Here is a 20133-nt window from a genome sequence, read left to right on the forward strand (position 1 = left end):
TGTAAAAACTACTATGGCACTTATCCTGCGGATTATTTTTAAAACGTTTACGTTTCGTTAGCTATTCATTGGTACAAAAAAATTACAAAAAAATCACAAAATCAAGAAAAAATTACACAACAAAGAGACCAGTGGCCCTACCGCGGTTGTTCGACAGCTACAATGTCACGATCGCAATCATCTCTGATTGGTTAATGCTCGCTCACTATTGGCCACAATGCATTGTTGCAACAAGAATCGCACCAATTCAGCCAATCAGAACTATTGAGATTGTAATAATGATTGATGCAGGTTTTAGACAATCGCCCTACTGGTAGAAAATTCTAACAAATGCTATTGCCAAAGAATTAAATCAGAATCAATGTAAAAACGAGTTTGATGCAAAATCGTTGAAGATTTATTTATTTTTCAATGAGGTCAGAAGCTAATATAAAATCAGTAAAGTGCGCGTCGGGCTCGCACACGAAGGGTTCCGTACCATCGTACAAGAAATAACACTTTTAATTTTTTAACTTTTATGGCGGCCATTTTGTTATGTTTAGTACTTGTTGTTATAGCGGCAATAAAAATACACATTCTGTGAAAATTATTGTTGTTGTGACTTAATGTGGTTTCTGGTAGTTGAGGTTATAGTACTAGGTTGTGAAAAGTGATGTGATTGTGTGAGTGACGGTATAATGTGTGTTAACTAGCTGTTTATCTGGTAATTCCTCTTGTATTGTTCCAACTTGCATTAGAATAAAGTCATTGTTGTAGTTGATGGTGATTTAACTAATTGAGGTTGTAATAGCTAGGTTAGCTGGTTGGTCTGGGGCCGGTAGCAGACAGACAAACAGACAGACAGACACACTTTCGCATTTATAATATTAGTATGGATAATATATATATATATATTCTATATATAATAAAGTGGTAAGTTGGTAAGTGGCTGTGACATACGGACGGACAGACAGACATGACGAATCTATAAGGGTTCCGTTTTTTGCCATTTGGCTACGGAACCCTAAAAAAACTACCTACTAGATCTCGTATATCGATAGTACATCATATATTTTTTTTAGTTTTATCATTCTCTTATTTTAGAAGTTACAGGGGGGGACACACATTTTACCACTTTGGAAGTGTCTCTCACGCAAACTATTCAGTTTAGAAAAATAATGATATTAGAAACCTCAAAATCATTTTTGAAGACCTATCCATAAATACCCCACATGTATCATACATGTGGGGTATATTTTTACATCAAACCCATAATGGGTTTGATGTAAAAAAAATCAGTTCCAGTTCTTAGTATGGGGAACCCCAGAGTATGGGGAATTTATTGTTTTTTTTTCTATTTTTGTATGAAAATCTTAATGCGGTTCACAGAATACATGTATGTACTTAGGTAGTAGGTACCAAGTTTCAATAGTACCTATAGCTCTTATAGTTTCGGAAAAAAGTGGCTGTGACATACGGACGGACAGACACACACACAGACATGACGAATCTATAAGGGTTCCGTTTTTTGCCATTTGGCTACGGAACCCTAAAAAGAGATACTTAATAATAAAGTAAACGTACCAGAGATATGAATATAAGCGCGAAATCCTGTTGGATGTAGAGCTCTTAACTTTGCCGTTGCTATCACGTTTGGGATGTTTGATTCAACATTTTGACCATTTATCATTTGTAGAAGCACTAAACAGAATACCGCCTTGCTGACGATCATCTCGCCGTCTGATTTTTACGTTTGCTGTCTTATCTTCTGTAGGTAGGCTTATATAAAATTCAATGTCCTGACTGACTGCCTGACTGACTTATAATCTATCAACGCGCAGCCTAAACCGCTGGTCCTAGAGACAAGAAATTTGTAAGGCTGTGTTTTTTGTAAAGAGTAATCCACTAAGAAAGGATTTTTTGATATTCCACAAATTTAATTCGGGTATAAAGTTTTAGGTACATTAAAAGACACACATATAATACATAATAATGAAATCGTTTTGCTAACTTGATATACTTAATATTTATTACTTAAGTTACCTACTTATCTGCTGCAAAGGTTACAATAACTATCCGATAACCAAACCATACCTAGGTACCTAATTATCTCAATACAAAAGTTATAACAAATTTATCTCAATGAACTCCGACTCCATATGCGTTTATTCTAGACTAGTTTAATGCCTATTTCACTAATAAAACACACTTTAGATCTCACAAGTGGATGTAATGTACACGGAACACCGCACAGCCAGTTACTGGTCTGTGTCCTGTTAGCGCCACACCGATCACCGATGGCCGACCACAGAGTGTGTCACCCTCTTGCGTCCTAGCATACACTACAACTAGCTTATTCTCGCGACTTCATCCGCGTGGACTACACAAATTTCACCCCCTTAGGGGTTGAATTTTCAAAAATCCTAATAGCTACCTGCATGCCAAATTTCAGCCCGATCCATCCAGTAGATTGATTTGTGCGTTGATAGATCAGTCAGTCAGTCTCCTAGCTCGACGATCAACGGCATCCAGAGCCGCTAGTTGGTACTTAGCGGAGCCATCATAGAGGTGGCTGCAATACTCCATGCACTGACTTGTGCTTAATACAAAGAAATCAGTAGGCGTGGTGTGAAAAACTACTGTTTGACCTTGTTAAGAATGCGAAGTTTTTTTGCTGCGGTCTTGACTTTAGCTTCGATGGATCTTCCGAAGTTGATGTTAGCTGAGACGTCGAGACTTAGATCAATGTGATATGAATGGATATATTCCGGAAAGTAGCAGTCAAGGTGAAAGGACTCCGTTTTGCTGTGAGTAGAAACGCCTGCGTTTTGGTAGCGTTAAACTCTACCAAATTGGTATCACCCCAACTGAAACGTATCTCATGGTAAGTAGAGTTTAACCGCAGTTCACCATCGCTTCTCTGAGTTCATGATCTCAGAACTGCTAGCGCGTAACTGGATATGTATCTCTCCATTACTGTGCTGTCGTCTGCGTACCCAAGGATTCCGAGTCACACCAGATCGTAATGATATGATAATATGCTTGTCGTGCAGTCGTTTCTTGTGTATCATGGACTAACTTATTCCACGTGGCCTACACAAATTTTAACCCCCTATTTGACCCCCTTAGGGGTTGAATTTTCAATAATCCTTTCTTAGCGGATCTCTACATCATAATCTGCATGCCTTTCAGCCCGATCCGTCCAGTAGTTTGAGCTGTGCGTTGATAGATCAGTCATTCAGTCAGTCAACTGTTCCTGTTTTATGTAGGTATGTAGTTACATCGATTTTTGAGGTTTCTGGACCGATTTGTAAAAAATTTTAATCGACTTCCAAAAAGGAAGTGTTTCTCAATTCGGCTCGTTTATTCTTTATATATTGATTTCTGAAAAGTAACTGGCCCCGCTTCTATCCAACAATGAAAAATATTACTACTTACTTGTACAAAAAAATGTTTATTTTTACGACTAGACATCAACGATGATTTATTAGGATAAAAAAAATATTTTTATCCTATTAAAATTCTTAGCAATAGATAAAATATAGAAGGATAAAACATTGAATATACGTGTCTAACATCGTTCTGAAATAGAGACTATCATCGACTCGCGTACTTCAACCACAAATAACTTCAACCAATTAAATAAGCATAAATCACAACAGGCTCATGATTGGTCCGTACGACACTAGCCGCTGTCAAGATTTTTTTAGCCATGTTAATCATGACTAAGTAATATTCGCTTTTCCTCTCGTAAAGCCTGTGCTAGGAGTAAGGAGTAGGTACGACAATAGTGCAACGGGTGAGGTTTGAACCGCCGGGCTTTTCGGATTTCAGTCCACTCCGTTAAGCTATTGAGGCTTACAATGGCTTGATTAGCCGACTCAAAGTAACAGCTACGGAGTTTCAATCGAATTAAAGACACATGCGGTAAACAATGAACCAAAAGCTTAAATCCGCTGAAGAAATAAAAAATGTACATCATGGATTACCGCAAAGTAACGCCTACAGTGCGACAAGGCAATCTTGGTGCGTGGCGAAAATCGCAGCTAATTCGTTCTCCAACAGCGCCCCCCTGTCAATGTCATTCAAGTGCCAAGAGAGCCTTGTCGCACTGTACTTCTATCACACTTGCGGTAGAGTATAAATGCACCGCCCACTATGGTAGAGTTTTCGCTACGACATAATGGAGCGCGCGGAATGCTTCTAAGTTCTATGTTTTATACTTTGTCCTCGTATACCGATAATAATTGACGTCAAAGATCATTACCTATCTCTTTGCTATCATCAGTAACGGCATACTTTATTATTTAAATCTATATGTGTATATATATCTATGTAGTCTTATGTATGTCTATTATATTTTATTTGTATGTATTAGTGTATTAACAATATGAATTTTATATTCTTATTATATGGTTTAGTTTATTTAGCTATTGGTATTTAGGTTTATTTTACACCACCTCCCATTGTCCATTTGTTCGTTTTTTCCCTAGCGTTAAGGTTGTCTGGAAGAGATCGCTATTTAGCGATAAGACCGCCTTTTTGTACCTACTTATCAAGATTTCTTTTTGTAACCTGTCATTTGTGTTTCTGTGGTGCAATAAAATATTTATACATACATACATACATACATAATTATTACTTAGATTCATAATAGCCCGCTCTTCACTCGTGCGCTTCGCGGTCGTGTTTGCCCGCGATGCTCATATAAACTCAGCACAACGAATATGTCTCCACACTTGCTACTTTTCAGCGTAGTCAGTCAGTTTCTTTGGACACGAATAACAAAAAGAAAATAGCCGGTCAAGTGAAAGTCGTACTCGTCTCGAAGTGTTCCGTAATCCGTAGCATCGTACAAGAAATAAATCATCAATGTTTTTATTAATTTTTGTGGCCATTTTGAAATTATTATTTGTTGTAAACTGTAAACTGTGCGCTATGGTCCCAAATAAAAGATTATTATTATTGTTGTTATAGCGGAAATAAAAATGCACATTCTATGAAAATTTCAACACTACCTATTCACGAGATATAGCTAGCTGATAGGCATACTGATGGACGGATGAACAGCGGAGACTTAGTAGTCAGTACCTAATAGGGTTCTATTAGCATCCTTTGGGTACGGAACCCTAAAAAGGAAATTGAAAACACTGCAAAGCATGAACGCGATGTCCCGACACCATCGACACTATCGATTCGCGGCGTTCGCGGTCAGTCATGGCGTGAGTGTAGAGCGGGCTTTACTTAATAATTTCCGATGTTCATAGAGCTCGAACAGTCACATAGTCGATGAGAAGGGCAGGTTGTCTCCATGTCTCTATCCACGAGGCCATGTCTTGCCAAAACAGAAGGCTAGCCTTCCTACTTGTATTCTTCCAAGGCTTAAGTTTCCCTCCTGAGGTCACATCATCAGGAAACTCCGTGATGCCTCCTGCTGCCACTCCTAGAGTTATCACGAACTGAAAGATAAGAAAAAAAGAATATACATTTATAGCCAGGCTTCTGCAAAAACTGTACCCCAATTAATAGCGTCTCTTGGTATGATGCAATAAAGTGAATTTTAGCCCGCAGAGCGTTGCTGCCTAAAATTTAATAAATGCCCCTCTTTCTAATCTCTCTCTCGTGTTCTCTCTCATAAGATATAAGTGCCGTGGAAGGGGCCCCGCTGCCGTAGGTATAATTTCTCGAGCCACAGAAACAAGTGAATCCGGCCTGAAATAGTGCTGAAATTACAGGTACATTCCCACACTTACGTATATGATCGTGGAATGGCGCTAGCTTGGAGCCATGAGTGGCGAGCACGCTTCGAGAGACGTCGCACGAGGTAGAGAAGGAATCTCTCAAGCCTTCTCCAGTTGGAGCAAGACGTGCTCGGGTCACGGGGACAAGTGAGTTCGGCCTACCCTAACAGGTACATTCCCACGCTTACATGATCGTCGAATGGCGCTAACTTGGAGCCAGTGGCGAGCACGCTTCGAGGGACGTCGCATGAGTTAGAGAAGGAATCTCTCAAGCCTTCCCCAGTTGGAGCGAACCTGGCCCATTCCTCGCCATCGACTGATAACGTTATTTCATCTGCAAAAAATCATATGCTCGAATTCTATAGCGTGTTTGATAAATCAAATAACATGATAAATATGAGTGTGGAGACATATTCGTTGCGCTGAGTTTGAGATAGAGGTGAGGTAAATTATATAATATGATGTAGAGGTTATTTATAGAAATTAAAAAAATTCAAACCCCTGCCGGGAATCAAACCCGGGACCTCCTCCTAATAGGCCACGGCCAAAGCTTCCCACCACACCAGACCAGAGGAAGTTTAGAAATTATACAATTCCAAATTTTTCCTTGCCGGAAATCGAACCCGGGATCTCCCACTGATAAAACCACAGCGCTTACCACTGCGCCAAAAAAAGGCGTAGGTCGTAAAAAGTAGAAATACGAGACAGGTTGGGATGGCCCCGGGTGCACAGCCCCCGCGCTTACCCGATGGGGGCGAGCGTGGCTGACGTGCGGGCGTGCGGGGCGTCCCCCCGCCTCATACCCCGATTGCCATCTCGACCTGTCGCAGACTATACCTACCAGGTGTCCATCGAACAGCGTAAAGGTGAAATTCGTCGGCCCACGGCCGACTGGAAGCTCGGCTTCCTTGTAAAACATCTCGGCATTTGGCATTCATCAATAAACCACCATACAGCATCTGTAGAGATACAATTCAATTCAATTCAATTACTTTATTTTGCAGAAACACATTCTTAATTTACATAAGGTTTCACAGAGTTAATCAGTAGATATGTGTCGCCTTGCAGAAGGCATGCAAAAGTTAACAGTAAAAATAACACAATTCCTAAACTACCTATTTCTAGTAATAATATTAAATAATATTACAATAATAAAATTAATAGTATAGATGCTTACATCTATACTATTAATTTTATTATTGTAATATTATTATTATTATTGTAATATTATATATAAGCACCTATATAGTTAAACTATTCCAAAACAAGTCTGAAGAAAATTTACAAGTAAGCATTTTAACACCATTTTCCAAGGTGTGGACAACAAGGTCCTGGTTTCGATTCCCGAGTCGGGTGAAAATATGTATAGGATTGTCATCTTCAGTAGGTACTAGCGGAGTTCAAAGTTGATGAGGTTTAAACTCGTGCTTTAGTCCAGCAATGGACTGTTGTACCTGGCGAGTGACATAGGCTACTTTTTATCCCGGAAAATCAGACAGTTCCCACGGTATTTTTAAAAAACCATATTCCACGCGGACGAAGTCGCGGGCATCAGCTAGTTATTATTATAAATACTTAATCTCACTTTGTTTCCAATATCAAAGTTTCGATCCGTCAGCTGGCCGTTGCCTCGAGCTCCGGCGATCCTCACAACCCCTGATGAGTAGTTGGGAATGCCATATTTCTTCAGGAAAGACTGCAGAAGTATATCTACAAAATGTTTGAAACTATTTTATTTGAAATTAATTGTTTCGTCATCATTATCAACCGATAAAGTCCACTTCTGGACATAGGTCTTTTTAGGGACTTCGACACGTCATGGTCTTGTGACGCCTGAATCCAGCGGCTCCCTGCAACTTGTTGATTTGATGTCGTTAGTCCACTATGAGGGATCTTCAAACGCTCCGCTTTCCGGTGCGAGATCGCAATTCTAGCATCCTGGAACCCCAACGCCTATCGGTTTTTCGAAGTATGTGCCCTTCACGTTGTTGCCACTTCAGCTTCGCAACCCGTTTATGTAACGGGTCGGTTCAATCAATCAGCCTATTTGCGTCCACTGCTGGACATAGGCCTTCCCAAGAGCACGCCACCACACACGATCCTCCGCCTTCCTCATCCACCCACTTCCCGCTATCTTCTTAAGGTCGTCAGTCCAGCGGGTTGGAGGTCGTCCCACACTGCGCTTGCTGATACGCGGTCTCCACTCCAGAACACGTCTGCCCCATCGGCCATCGGTTCTGCGGCAGACGTGGCCTGCCCACTGCCACTTCAGCTGGCTAATTCGTTGGGCTATGTCGGTCACTCTGGTTCTTCTACGGATTTCCTCGTTACGGATTTTGTCCCTCAGAGAGATACCCAACATAGCCCGCTCCATAGCCCGCTGAGCGACTTTGAACTTGTGGACAAGGCCAACTGTCAGTGTCCACGTCTCAGCGCCATACGTCATCACAGGTAGGACACACTCATTAAAGACTTTCGTCTTTAGGCTTTGGGGTATCGACGAATTGAAGACTTGACGCAATTTACCAAATGCAGCCCAGCCCAGCTGTATTCTTCTGTCAGCTTCCTTGTCGAAGTTGTTCCTACCAAGTTGTATTACTTGTCCTAGGTAGTTGTATTCTTGAACAACTTCGATGCTGACATTTTCGACAGAGATGGATCTCGGGATAACGTACCCATTAAACATGACTTTCGTTTTGTCCACGTTCATCCCGAGACCTACTCGTCTGGAAGAACAGCTAAGGTCGGTCAGCATTTCTTCAAGGTCTTGCAGCGATTCCGCCAATATAACTATGTCGTCTGCAAATCGCAAGTGTGATACGCTGATATGAAACGGGTCGGTTACACTAGTTTAACTGCGAATCTCCTCATTTCTGATTTGATCACGTAGAGAAACTCCAAGCATAGCTCTTTCCATCGCCCGCTGAGTGACTCTGAACTTTCTTATGGATATAGGTAGGTAAGAACCACTTGCTTACCACTGGCTCGAATTTTAAATAAAACGAGTTGGACTCGCACATGAAGGGTCCCTACCATTGTATAAAAAATAACAAACAATTATAATTAGGGTTCCATACCTCAAAAGGAAAAAAGGAACCCTTATAGAATCAATTCCTTGTCTGTCTGTCTATTATTTTTGTGCATAATAATTTTTGATTTATCGTGCAAAATGTCGAAAAAATACCCGAGTACGGAACCCTTGGTGTACGAGTCTGACTCGCACTTGGCTGGTTTTTTTTAATCTGACATGACGCATGACGGTCATTGTAAATTTTTTTTACTTGTTGTTATAGCGGCATGCAATAGAAATACACAATATGAAAATATGAACTCTCTACGGTATGAAACTCAGCCCGTTGACAGACAGACGGACGGACAGCTCTAGTCCTAGTAGTAGTAGTAAGGAGTAGAACTCTTCTAAAAAGTTTAAAGATACCTGGATACAGCCAATCTCCTTGTGGTAGTTTGGCGCGTATCTCCACAACGCCGTATGTAAACGCGAATGTCTTCGACGTCAACCTGCCGCTGACTATGGGCGGCAGAATACTCGCACCCCACGCCTCTGTGCGGCATTTCGTGGACGTAGCCGTACAACTGTACATAAATCAAAAACTTGAACATCATCATCAACCCTTCGTTGTTGAATGAATAGCGTTAAGGAAATATAGTAGTAAGTTATGTACTTAGTATTAAGAGCGCCACCTCGCCAACAAACTGGCCCACCAGTTTGGCGAGATAGATATGTAGGAAACTTTGTAAAATTATTATGAATAAATAAATTTAAAAAAAAAAAAAAATGATGATGAAGCTAAACTATGACAAAGACTGTCATAGTTTACTATGACAGTCTTTGATACTGATACTAATATGATACTGTTTGTCTGGTGGGAGGCCTCGGCCATGGCTAGTTACAACCCTACCGGCAAAGCCGTGCCGCCAAGCGATTTAGCGCTCCGATACGATGCCGTGTAGAAACCAAAGGTGTATGGATTTATTAAAAAAAACTGCCATACTCCTTCCAGGTTAGCCCGCTTCCATCTTAGACTGCATCGTCACTTACCACTAGGTGAGATTGCAGTCAAGGGCTATCTTGTATCATAATAAATAAATAAATAAAGACAAAAAATGTGTTTTTGTCTTTATCACTCTTCAGAACTTTTGCATACACTTAGCTTGCTCTAACAAGTTATTCTTATTTTGACGCCAAGTCCACCTTGACACTTTGTCTGAGTCATCAACCCACCGCCGTGGAAACGGGTGATGATGGATGTAGCTTACCCACTAAATAGATCCAATATCCCCATCTCTATCGACGAGTTGCTGAAGCCTGGTATGTTTTGTTGTAGCTTGGGTTCAATACGAAGATTTCCGCCTTGAACCGACACAGTTTGCGCGTTGAAAGGACGCTGATATGAAACGAATGGGTAATCCTGGAAACACAAGTGAACCTTATGAGGAAGTCAAATGCAAAAGGCTAGATAGGACCGGAATAGCAAGCAAACGAGACGCCGATGAACATTTGCAGCTGCAAAGAAACTTTGCCAATGCATTGCCAGCCTTTCAAGATTTTTTGGTCCGCCCCTTGAATAACCCCATTAATCTAGTGGGAACACCGGCGAAGTGAGTTACTTCCACAGTTTGCATGTGCGTGGAATAAGATAGAGTCGTGTAAATACCGTCGTACCCTTAGTCTTAAGATACGCTTTTTTCGCACGTTTCGCCAACGAAACACAGTGGCATTCGAGCATCAACACACACATTATACATATGCAATAGCCAATACATATTAGGTTATATAGATATATAGATATTTAGAGCCTCAATAGCTCAACCGGTATAGGAGTGGACTGAAAACCGAAAGGTCGACGGTTCAAACCCCGCCCGTTGCACTATTTAATTGTCGTACCTACTCCTAGCACAAGCCTGACGCTTAATTGGAGAGGAAAGGGGAATATTAGTCATTTAATATGGCTAATATTTAAAAAAAAAAAAAAGATATGCGCGACGCGACAGGTCGATATCGTAATCGGAGAGGAAACGCCCCGCACACCCGCATAGCCCCCGCGCTAGCGCGGTGCGGGCGAACGCGGATGACGTGCGGGTGTGCGGGACATCCCCCCCCCCCCCCCCTCATACCCAATTGCCATCTCGACCTGTCGTGGACTATACCTACATAATATACCTACCGGTTCATCAGGTACGTATTGCTCAATTTGCCACACATCTTCCCGCAGCAAGTCGAACGTCTCTTCGAATATGATCTTGCCGGCGCACGCTTGGCCATTTCTCACTAGTGTCTGAGTAGGCGCGCAGTCGCCTCCGCCGGAAGGTATTGAAGAAGGGTCCTCCAAAACTGTAAAAAAAGCATGAAATTAAGTACCTAACGACTTTATTAAATTTTAAAATACAGTAGAAAAAAGGTTGACAAATAAACTTACAAGTGCTATCGTATCGTCAAGTGAATCTACCACCGACTGGTTCGCAATGCCTTTCCTACCGAGAATAACCTTTATCAGACCATTTACATTTTTTCACAGCCAATCAAAGGGCAGAATTCTTGACGATTGCGATAGCCATGAAATGGTTATTTTTACACAATTGGGGGGCTGAATGTATCTAATAACACCGGTCCATAAACACCTAAGTACCCAAATACTACTAAGAAAATGAATTACTACTTAATATAAATGAATAAAATTTAAAAAATCATTTAATCGCATTGGACTACGAATAAAGAAAGAAGAAAAGAAAGAAAGAAATAACGTTTATTTTTTAAGGCAGTACCACACATTACCAGCTAGGCCTGGTTAGGTTATCCCGCCGCCTCTAATACTTGAGTAGTAAAGTCAAAAGACCTCAAGTAGAAGAAGCGCTGGAATAAACAATGTCATGTGTGGCACAACCCGAAAAAAAAAAAAAAAAAAACGTAGAGGATATTAATAAAACTTCGAGCGTTAATGGCCCTGAAAATATTTCGGCCTTAATTTTGATTGTATTATAATGAGAATTTCTCAACGCTTGTAGAAATTCTAAATCCGAAGCCCGCGGTGGACCGCCCCTCCACAGTCCACTCCACCACCCCTAGTTCGCCACGCCACTGTTTTGGCAAAACATATCGATACGACTTATTGTAGCTAACCTCACAGCCACCAGTGTGACTCATAGAGTAGTATTGTGAATCGAATGTTATTGTAAGTAGTATCCAGCGTGACCACTAAGGGTGGCCCTAGTTCGTCACGCCACTGTTTTGGCAAAACATATGGATACGACTTATTGTAGCTAACCTCACAGCCACCAGTGTGACTCATAGAGTAGTATTGTGAATCGAATGTTATTGTAAGTAGTATCCACCGTGACCACTAAGGGTGGCCCTAGTTCGTCACGCCACTGTTTTGGCAAAACATATGGATACGACTTATTGTAGCTAACGTCACAGCCACCAGTGTGACTCATAGAGTAGTATTGTGAATCGAATGTTATTGTAAGTAGTATCCACCGTGACCACTAAGGGTGGCCCTAGTTCGTCACGCCACTGTTTTGGCAAAACATATGATTGCGACGTGACTAATTGTGGCTAACTTTTCAGCCACCAATGAATGTGAATTTTGACCTCCCTGGCGCAGTGGTGAGCGCTGTGATCTTATTAGCGAAAGGTCCCGGGTTCGATTCCCTGCAGAGGAAATTTCGAACTTTATAATTTCTAAATTTTCTCTGGTCTGGTTTCGGCCATGGCGCCATGGCTAATTACCACCCTAACGGCAAAGTCGTGCCGCCAAGCGATTTAGCGTCCCGGCACGATGCCGTGAATCATCACTTACCACAAGGGCAGTCAAGGACTAACTTGTATCTGAATTTTAAAAAAACTTACTTTATTTATAGGTAGTACCTACCTTTCACAGTAAAGGTCATAGAATCTTTCATGTAACCCTTCTTATCGCTCACGACGAATACATAGTAGTTGACTACGTCTCCCACTTTCAGCTGCACATCCAAATTCTCGAACAGCCATAGCCCATTCGTGGGATTGGTTATTTCCCCCGTTATGAGACCGACGTCCTGGTTCGCTATATCCTTGTTGACATTTCCTTGGAAAACAAATAAGCTTACTCCTGGAGAATCTGAAACGTGTAAAAAATATGATAACACTAAGATGTAAGTAGGTACCTACTTGTATTAAAGGTCAATGAAAAGCATTGATTAAATTGTTTGAGTAGGTAATGAATCGTTTTTATCTCTAAGTATAATAATATTGCCAACTTCTGCTGTCCCGATTTTTTTCTTTCAATACAATTAAATGTAAGGATTACCTACATGAAATTGAGTCGATCGGTATTAAAAAAAATTTTTAGTCAATTTCATTGATTTTTATGGACATCTCAAAATAGGTTCCTAAGCCAGTTTCTCTGCATCTCCTATGGTTTTAGATTTCCCCATACTTACTGTACCAGTTAAAAAAACACACTAGGCATACCTAGCTCAAACCATTAGGTATTTTATTATGTAGGTACTTGGAACTTATACCGTTTTTTGTAACATCACTAATATAATTTATACCCATGCCAAATTACAGATTTCTAGCACTAATACCGTGTTAATAGTCTCTGAGATTAACCGAGGACGGACGGACGGACGGACAGACGGACGGACATTGCGAAACTATAAGGGTTCCTTGTTTACTACGGAACCCTAAAAAGCTGAAAGTTTCTCTGCGTACTGTCTCCAACACTGGGAGGCACTTTGTTTGGACGTTTGTTCACCACCATTGTCGGGGACAATACGCAGAAAAACTTTTAGCTTTTATAAAACAATTACGAAGGTCTGGCACGCGCTGGCTTCCATAAGAAATCCATAAGAATAGTTTTTCAGAAAAACCACAAAGCCCGGATGGGTCAAAAGAAGTAGATAAATAATTGTATTTAGGTACCTGGTATGTAAACTCTGATTCCTTTTGGTTTCAAAGCGTGTATCGTAACATCCGGAACGGTATAGTTTTGTGTACTCACTAATTCAACACTAACTAAATATAGAAAGATGACGCGACCAATCGCTCGTGAAGCCATTTTGATACTGACTAGACTGGTTTGTTTATACCTACTTAAGTAGATACCTACTTAATAAGTTTAATATAGCCTGTAAAGTCCCTCCGTCGAGTTTGTCCGTCTGCATCTACACGTAGCCAGGTACTATAATCACAGAAGCTGTTTGAACTCTAAACGGACTCTAAATTAAAAAGTGTTAATTTCTTGTGCGATGGTACGGGGCCCGACGTGTTCGAGTCCGACTCGCCCTTGACCGATTTTTGTTGACATGCATCATCATTCATCATCATCATTATCATCAACCGATAGACGTCCACTGCCGGACATAGGTCTCTTGAAGGGACTTCCACACGCCACGGTCTTGCGTCGCCTAAATCCAGCGGCTCCCTGCGACTCGTCTGATGTCGTCCGTCCACCTAGTGGGGGTCTTCCAACACTGCGTCTTCCGGTGCGAGGTCGCCATTCCAGCACCTTGGGACCCCAATGTCTATCGGTTTTACAAACTATGTGCCCTGCCCATTGCCACATCAGCTTCGCAACCCGTTGAGCTATGTCGGTTACCTACTCCAGTTAACATGCAGCCGGCCTCATTCCGTAAAATCTAGCTACCTAGGTGCTTACAATAAAAGCTCAAAGCTTTCCTGGCGTGTTTATAAAGCTCACTAGCAGTTGCCCGCGACTTCGTCCGCGTTGTCATGATGATCAACCCATCGCGTGCCAACATCGATTACGGGTCTCCTATTAGAGTGAATAGGATTTTTGACCATAGTCTGCCATGCTGGCCAAATGCGGATTCGCAGACTTCACAAACCTTTATGGAGAACTCTCAGGCATGCAGGTTTCCTCATGATGTTTTCCTTTACCGTTAAAGCAAGTGATATTTAATTATCTACTTAAAACACACATATTCACTTCGGCGGGGAGGGGCGATGCACGCACAACAGATGGAAATGTTTAAGTGCGGAAACCAGCCCAGAGTAAACAACACGCATATTCTCCGAAAAGTTAAAGGTGCGTGCCCGGGATCGAACCCCCGACCTGTGATGGCGGACGTCCTAACCTCTCTAACTAAGTAGGTATTTATACCTAATCATCGCGTAAGTTAATCCAATACTCGGAAGACGCTCTTTGGTTTAGGGAATTACCCGTTCTTTTTTTACCGACTTCCAAAAAGGAGGTGGTTCTCAATTCGGCGCGTTTTTTTGTTGTGTTTAATGTATGTACACCGATTATTCCGAGGTTTCTGGACCGATTTGCAAATTTTGTTTAATCAACAGTAGAAGTTTCCGTGGTGGTCCCATAAAATTTTTTGGTTATTTGTTAGTTATTAGTATTACGGTTCAGGAAGTGTTCATAATGAATTAACGACTTCATACTAGGACTCTTGATTTTCTTAATTTTTTTTTATTGAACTGAGATTTTGGACGTGACGGGCGAGTGCCCCTCCGCCTCATACCCTGATAGCTATATCAACCCGTCGCAGATTATTGTACCTAATTTACCGTTAAAAGAGCTTTGGAGGACAGGTATAAGGGATGGTACATACACACTGATGGTACACTATATGTGTGCATTGGCAGGCACTTTACTTTCTGTTTATTGGTGAATCAATCGCACGGTGGACCAAACAGGCACCTCACTTCGTATGACGTTGATACGAAGAGCGATAAATCAACCAACGGTGTAGGTAGGTTAAGTCAGAGTTCAGAGATTAAGTAAATAAATACCTATATTACTTATTAACAAAGTGATCTTATACCTACAATTTTCGTTTATGTGATTATGGACCCTAAAAATCTATGTAGTATGAGAGGTCAATGACCAACACGAGGAAAATAATTAATTATTTATTAATGTGCGTCTTTATCATATCTTTCTGTGTACTATACTAGCTTTTGCCCGCAACACTCGTGTATCCGAGTATTCCTCCTAGGGTGGCTGTTATAAAAAAAAAATAAAAAAAAATGTTTATAGGGTGGATAAACGAAATAACTCTTTATAGGATTAGATAGTTGAATAAAACAAACCATACAATATCTAACATGTATATTTCTCACACGATGTTCCCTAATTAGATATTTTTTACGTAGGTATAGATTTGAAAACAGTAGGTACAATAAAGACTTGTATGAAGATTTCATTAATAAAAGAAAGCTACTACGTTCGGTAATACTTCTTATCCAAATGTTCTGGATATTAAAAGGTGCGTCTAGATTATATAACCATTTCATTAATGTTGTTATAAAACACGCCTTTTCAGTGACATAAGTCTCAACTTTAATAAAAATGTTATAAAGCAATGAGACATTGTTATAGAACTGTTTTATAACATGTTATATTATATGATCTGATCTGGACGCACCTTAAGGTAATAATTATGTCTACCTCGTATACATTAGGAATTATAAACCGAAAAAAAAAATCTAAAACGAAAAAAAATACAACGTTAACTAGGTAATTTGCAAAGTGATTATAATTATATTAGGCGTGGGCAATGTGATAAATTTTAAATTCTATCAATATTATAAATACCTACTGTGTGTTTTTGGTTTGCCTTTCAAACACACCGCAATGAAGGAACGGATCGACTTGATTGTTTTGCATGGATTTAAAGACCTGTAATTTTTATCCCGAGAAAATAAAGAGTTTCGGTATTTTTAAAAATCTAAATCCACGCCGACGATGCATCATTTGATGCAAAATAAATGCGAATTTGGCTCCACACACATGACACAGTCTAGAAACAACTCAATTCGCGTTTGCATTAATCATATTGCCTTTATCACTTTGCCCGCACCAAAAATGTCGTATTAGGTTCGAATCGAGCGCATTTTCACTTTGCTCAGACTTAAAACGAGATAAGGTTTATAACGTTTGTCTCGTTTTATCTCTGTCAAAGTCAAAGCACGCTCTATATATCTCAAGTCTCAACCTAGGGAACCTCAATATTGTCACTACAAAAAAGATTATTACGTACCTACTAACTTGACGAAAATACATTGAATGTGCACAAGCCATTGGCAATGAAAAGTATTACACACGGTGTAGACTTTATAAAATACCTAGGTACTACAAGTATCACTGAGAGAAACTTCCTGAGGTTTTCCTTCGAATTTTCTCCTTCTAAGGGCGTTTGTGCACTCATCCGTGAAATCGCACGCACAGTACGATTCAAATTTAAATGCGTCAGCGTGAAGTTGCGAGACGTGCGCAGTTAGCAGTTAGCGTCCCCGCTACCTCGGACACCCAAAATATGTGTGGTGCGCAATGTCGTGCGCAAACTTCAGGGGCGCATTTAAGTTTGAATCGTAATGTATTTGTTTGACGGCCACTTCGAAGAATCGCGGGTACGAACCGAATACGGTTTAGTGCACAAACTCCCTTAAAGTGCCTAGGAAAAGAACTGTAAAAGGAACTATTGCTTTCCTGATTTCGACAGGAATTTCGCAGTTTTCTATTTCGGAAAGTTCTCTCTTTTAAAAGGAAACTTTAGAAGGAGAAAATTTGAATTTTTTTTCTCTCAATACCTTTCTAACTTTAAATTGTGTAAACTCGCGAACATTTAACTTTATCATTTAGTCTACATCAGAGATATTTTCATATCTTAACAATAGAGAGACAAACGCTACGCTCTTTAAAGGTGCCGGTCAACTAAAGCAGAGCGGAGATGTGTTCAGTAAGATGCAGACCAGACAGTAGGTTCGACCAAAGGTTGATTTCTGGCTGAAGCCCTCCTAATCTTTTTGCCGAAGCCTAACGACATTTAGTTCATTCACGATTGAAATGCGGATTGGATCTTCCACTGCGTTCTCGCGCATTCGTAACAGTTCGTCTTCGGCCGAAACTTCGGCCCATATTGGTCGAAGCTGAAGATTTGGCCGATGGTTTCTTGGTCGGTGGCCGAAAACGAATATTTGGTCGGACACTACCAGTCAGATTATAGAGATGATGTGATAATTTTTTAATCAGATCGGCTGCGTAAGACTTCTCCGCTTCAATTCAATCTCCGCTTTAGAGCCTCAATAGCTCAACCGGTATAGGAGTGGACTGAAAACCGAAAGGTCGACGGTTCAAATCCCACCCGTTGCACTATTGTCGTACCTACTCCTAGCACAAGCCTGACGCTTAATTGGAGAGGAAAAGGGAATATTAGTCATTTAATATGGCTAATATTCTTTAAAAAAAAAAAAAATGCATAGGCAACCATAAACATGTAGCGGAATTCCGCATAGTAATGAAACATGAGCGCTATATTTGTGCGGACAATAGACGGATATTTCGTAGTTTAACGACATATTAATATTGTAGATAGCGGGTATAATGCTCACCCGTCATTTTAACCTTTTGTGTCAAATTTCGTATCAAAAGTACGATTTTAGTCCTTATTTTAAAGGTGAACTGTAATTTTGACATGACAGTAGGAGTAGACCCAGAAGAGTTAAATAGGCGCATGAGGAGTATTTTTTTACGGACTACACATACCACGATTAATTATTTAATGATTTTTGTTTGTCGGTATTTCGATTCAATTACATGAGTCGTAGTCATGTAACCGAGTCGAAATATCAATGCTGCGAGAGATGAAGTTCGCGCTGTCATGACCATGGTCCATGATTCATGCAACTCAGTCGAAATATCGGCAAATAAAAATCATCAAATTAATTGTGGTACCTGTATCATCATGATCAACCCATCGCCGTCTCTCTACAGAGCACAGGTCTTCTCTCAGAGTGAGAAGGGTTTTGGCCATAGTCTACCACGCTGGCCATGTGCGGATTGGTAGACTTCACACACCTTTGAGAACATTATGGAGATCTCTCGGGCATGCAGGTTTCCTCACGATGTTTTCTTTCACCGTTGAAGCAAGTGATATTTAATTAATTAAAACGCACACAACTCCGAATGTTAGAGGTGCGTGCCCGTGATCGAACCCCCGACCTCCAATTAGAAGGCGGACGCCCTAACCAGTAGGTAGGCTATCACAGCTTACTTACCTACCTGTATACTTTACCCGTTATCTACAATATTACACCATAGATAATTTTCGCGCGCAGAATTCCGCTGTCCCTGACCTTAACGAGTACCATGGGTAGTCCCTAATTACATTATTTAACATTAATTTTTACATGACTTTATCTAAAGTGCTAGCTTTAGATCTAGCTGAATAAAACAAGATAAACATTCAAAATAGTCTATTGAAGTTACAAAATTGATTTATTTTGTTCTTATTTTTTTTTGATTATTTAAATGATTATATTATTGAAAATTCTATGTAAAATCCCTGATTATGATTAATTATACGCAACAATAGTAAGTAAGCGATGTGCAACCGTATAATTATTTCGAAGTTTTCCAAAAATTTAATACCTATTAGTTAGAACTTAGTAATGAATGTGAGGCAAAATTAATTACGGCCAAAATTAGTATATACCTATCCGTAATCTATCGATAAGTTACTTAGCGACGTTGAAATATCATACAATTTTTTGATAAATACGATTTTACGAATTTTTGATTTACGTTACTAAGTAACCTATCGACAGATTGCAAATACGATTGATTAAATATTAATTTCGGCCGATAACTGCCATTAAAATTAAGATTTAGGTACAATATTCAGAATTTTATTTGACATTTTATGTCACAATATTATTATACCTACTGTCTATATCCGTTACTGGTAAAATACATTTCCGAAATTCTTAATTTTTATGCCAATATGTTATTAACATAGATATGCGTTTATCACAATATATATTCAAGTAGGTAGGTATATTACGCAAGAATTATTGTTTTAAGAACTAATATATTATTATTTAAAAGATACGGTAATACTAGTTGTGTCAATTAATAGTATAAAGTTTAACGTACACCTGAATTAGCACCAAACTGTTTCTAACGGGCAAAATTAATAATTAGTCTATCTGTAATTCTAAACCCTTGTTATAAATGCGAAAGTGTGTTTTTGGTTTATTGGTTTGTCCTTCAATCACGTCGCAACGGTGCAACGGATTGACGTGATTTTTTGCATGGGTATAGATAAAGACCTGCAGAGTGACATAGGCTACTTTTTATCCCAGAAAATAAAAGATTTCCCACGGGATTTTTAAAAACCTAATTCCACGCAGACGAAGTCGCGGGCATCAGCTAGTAATTATATAAAAGGAAAAGGTGACTGACTGACTGATCTATCAACGCACAATCTATCGATCACGATCTCAAACTACGGGACGGATCGGGCCGAAATTTGGCATGCATTTATGACGTAGGCATCAGCTAAGAAAGGATTTTTGAAAATTCAGCCCCTAAGGGGGTGAAATGGGGGTTTAAAATTTGTAGCAACGTTGTTTTTTTTGTCAAAAATCATATAGTCT

General features: G+C 40.1%; 2 protein-coding genes across 7 annotated transcripts in view; both read right to left on the reverse strand.

Annotated features, from left to right (window-relative positions):
- The window catches only part of LOC117988494 (beta-1,3-glucan-binding protein-like), a 33983-nt gene extending 30916 nt beyond the window's left edge, over positions 1 to 3067 (reverse strand). Inside the window, exons 1-2 of one of the 6 annotated variants that reach the window (XM_069502961.1) lie at positions 2074 to 3067; positions 1564 to 1747 (exon numbers count right to left, since the gene is read on the reverse strand). In XM_069502961.1, coding sequence (XP_069359062.1) covers positions 1564 to 1711 — 148 coding nt within the window. In that variant the 5' untranslated portion in view covers positions 1712 to 1747; positions 2074 to 3067. Of the gene's footprint in view, positions 1 to 1563 lie in introns of all 6 variants that reach the window. The other 5 variants (XM_069502959.1, XM_069502960.1, XM_069502958.1 and 2 more) reach the window with 5 other exon arrangements.
- Positions 3068 to 3410: 343 nt separating this feature from the next.
- On the reverse strand, positions 3411 to 13780 carry LOC117988365 (beta-1,3-glucan-binding protein-like). Its single transcript, XM_034975497.2, has 9 exons — positions 13645 to 13780; positions 12611 to 12838; positions 10907 to 11073; positions 9999 to 10150; positions 9157 to 9314; positions 7306 to 7430; positions 6562 to 6679; positions 5909 to 6054; positions 3411 to 5438 (listed from the first exon to the last, which is right to left on the reverse strand). The coding sequence occupies exons 1-9, from the start codon at positions 13778 to 13780 to the stop codon at positions 5241 to 5243; spliced, it is 1428 nt and encodes a 475-aa protein (XP_034831388.1). The 3' UTR covers positions 3411 to 5240.
- Positions 13781 to 20133: the final 6353 nt, after the last annotated feature.

Source organism: Maniola hyperantus, chromosome 14 (assembly GCF_902806685.2).
Source record: "Maniola hyperantus chromosome 14, iAphHyp1.2, whole genome shotgun sequence".
NCBI lineage: Eukaryota > Metazoa > Arthropoda > Insecta > Lepidoptera > Nymphalidae > Maniola > Maniola hyperantus.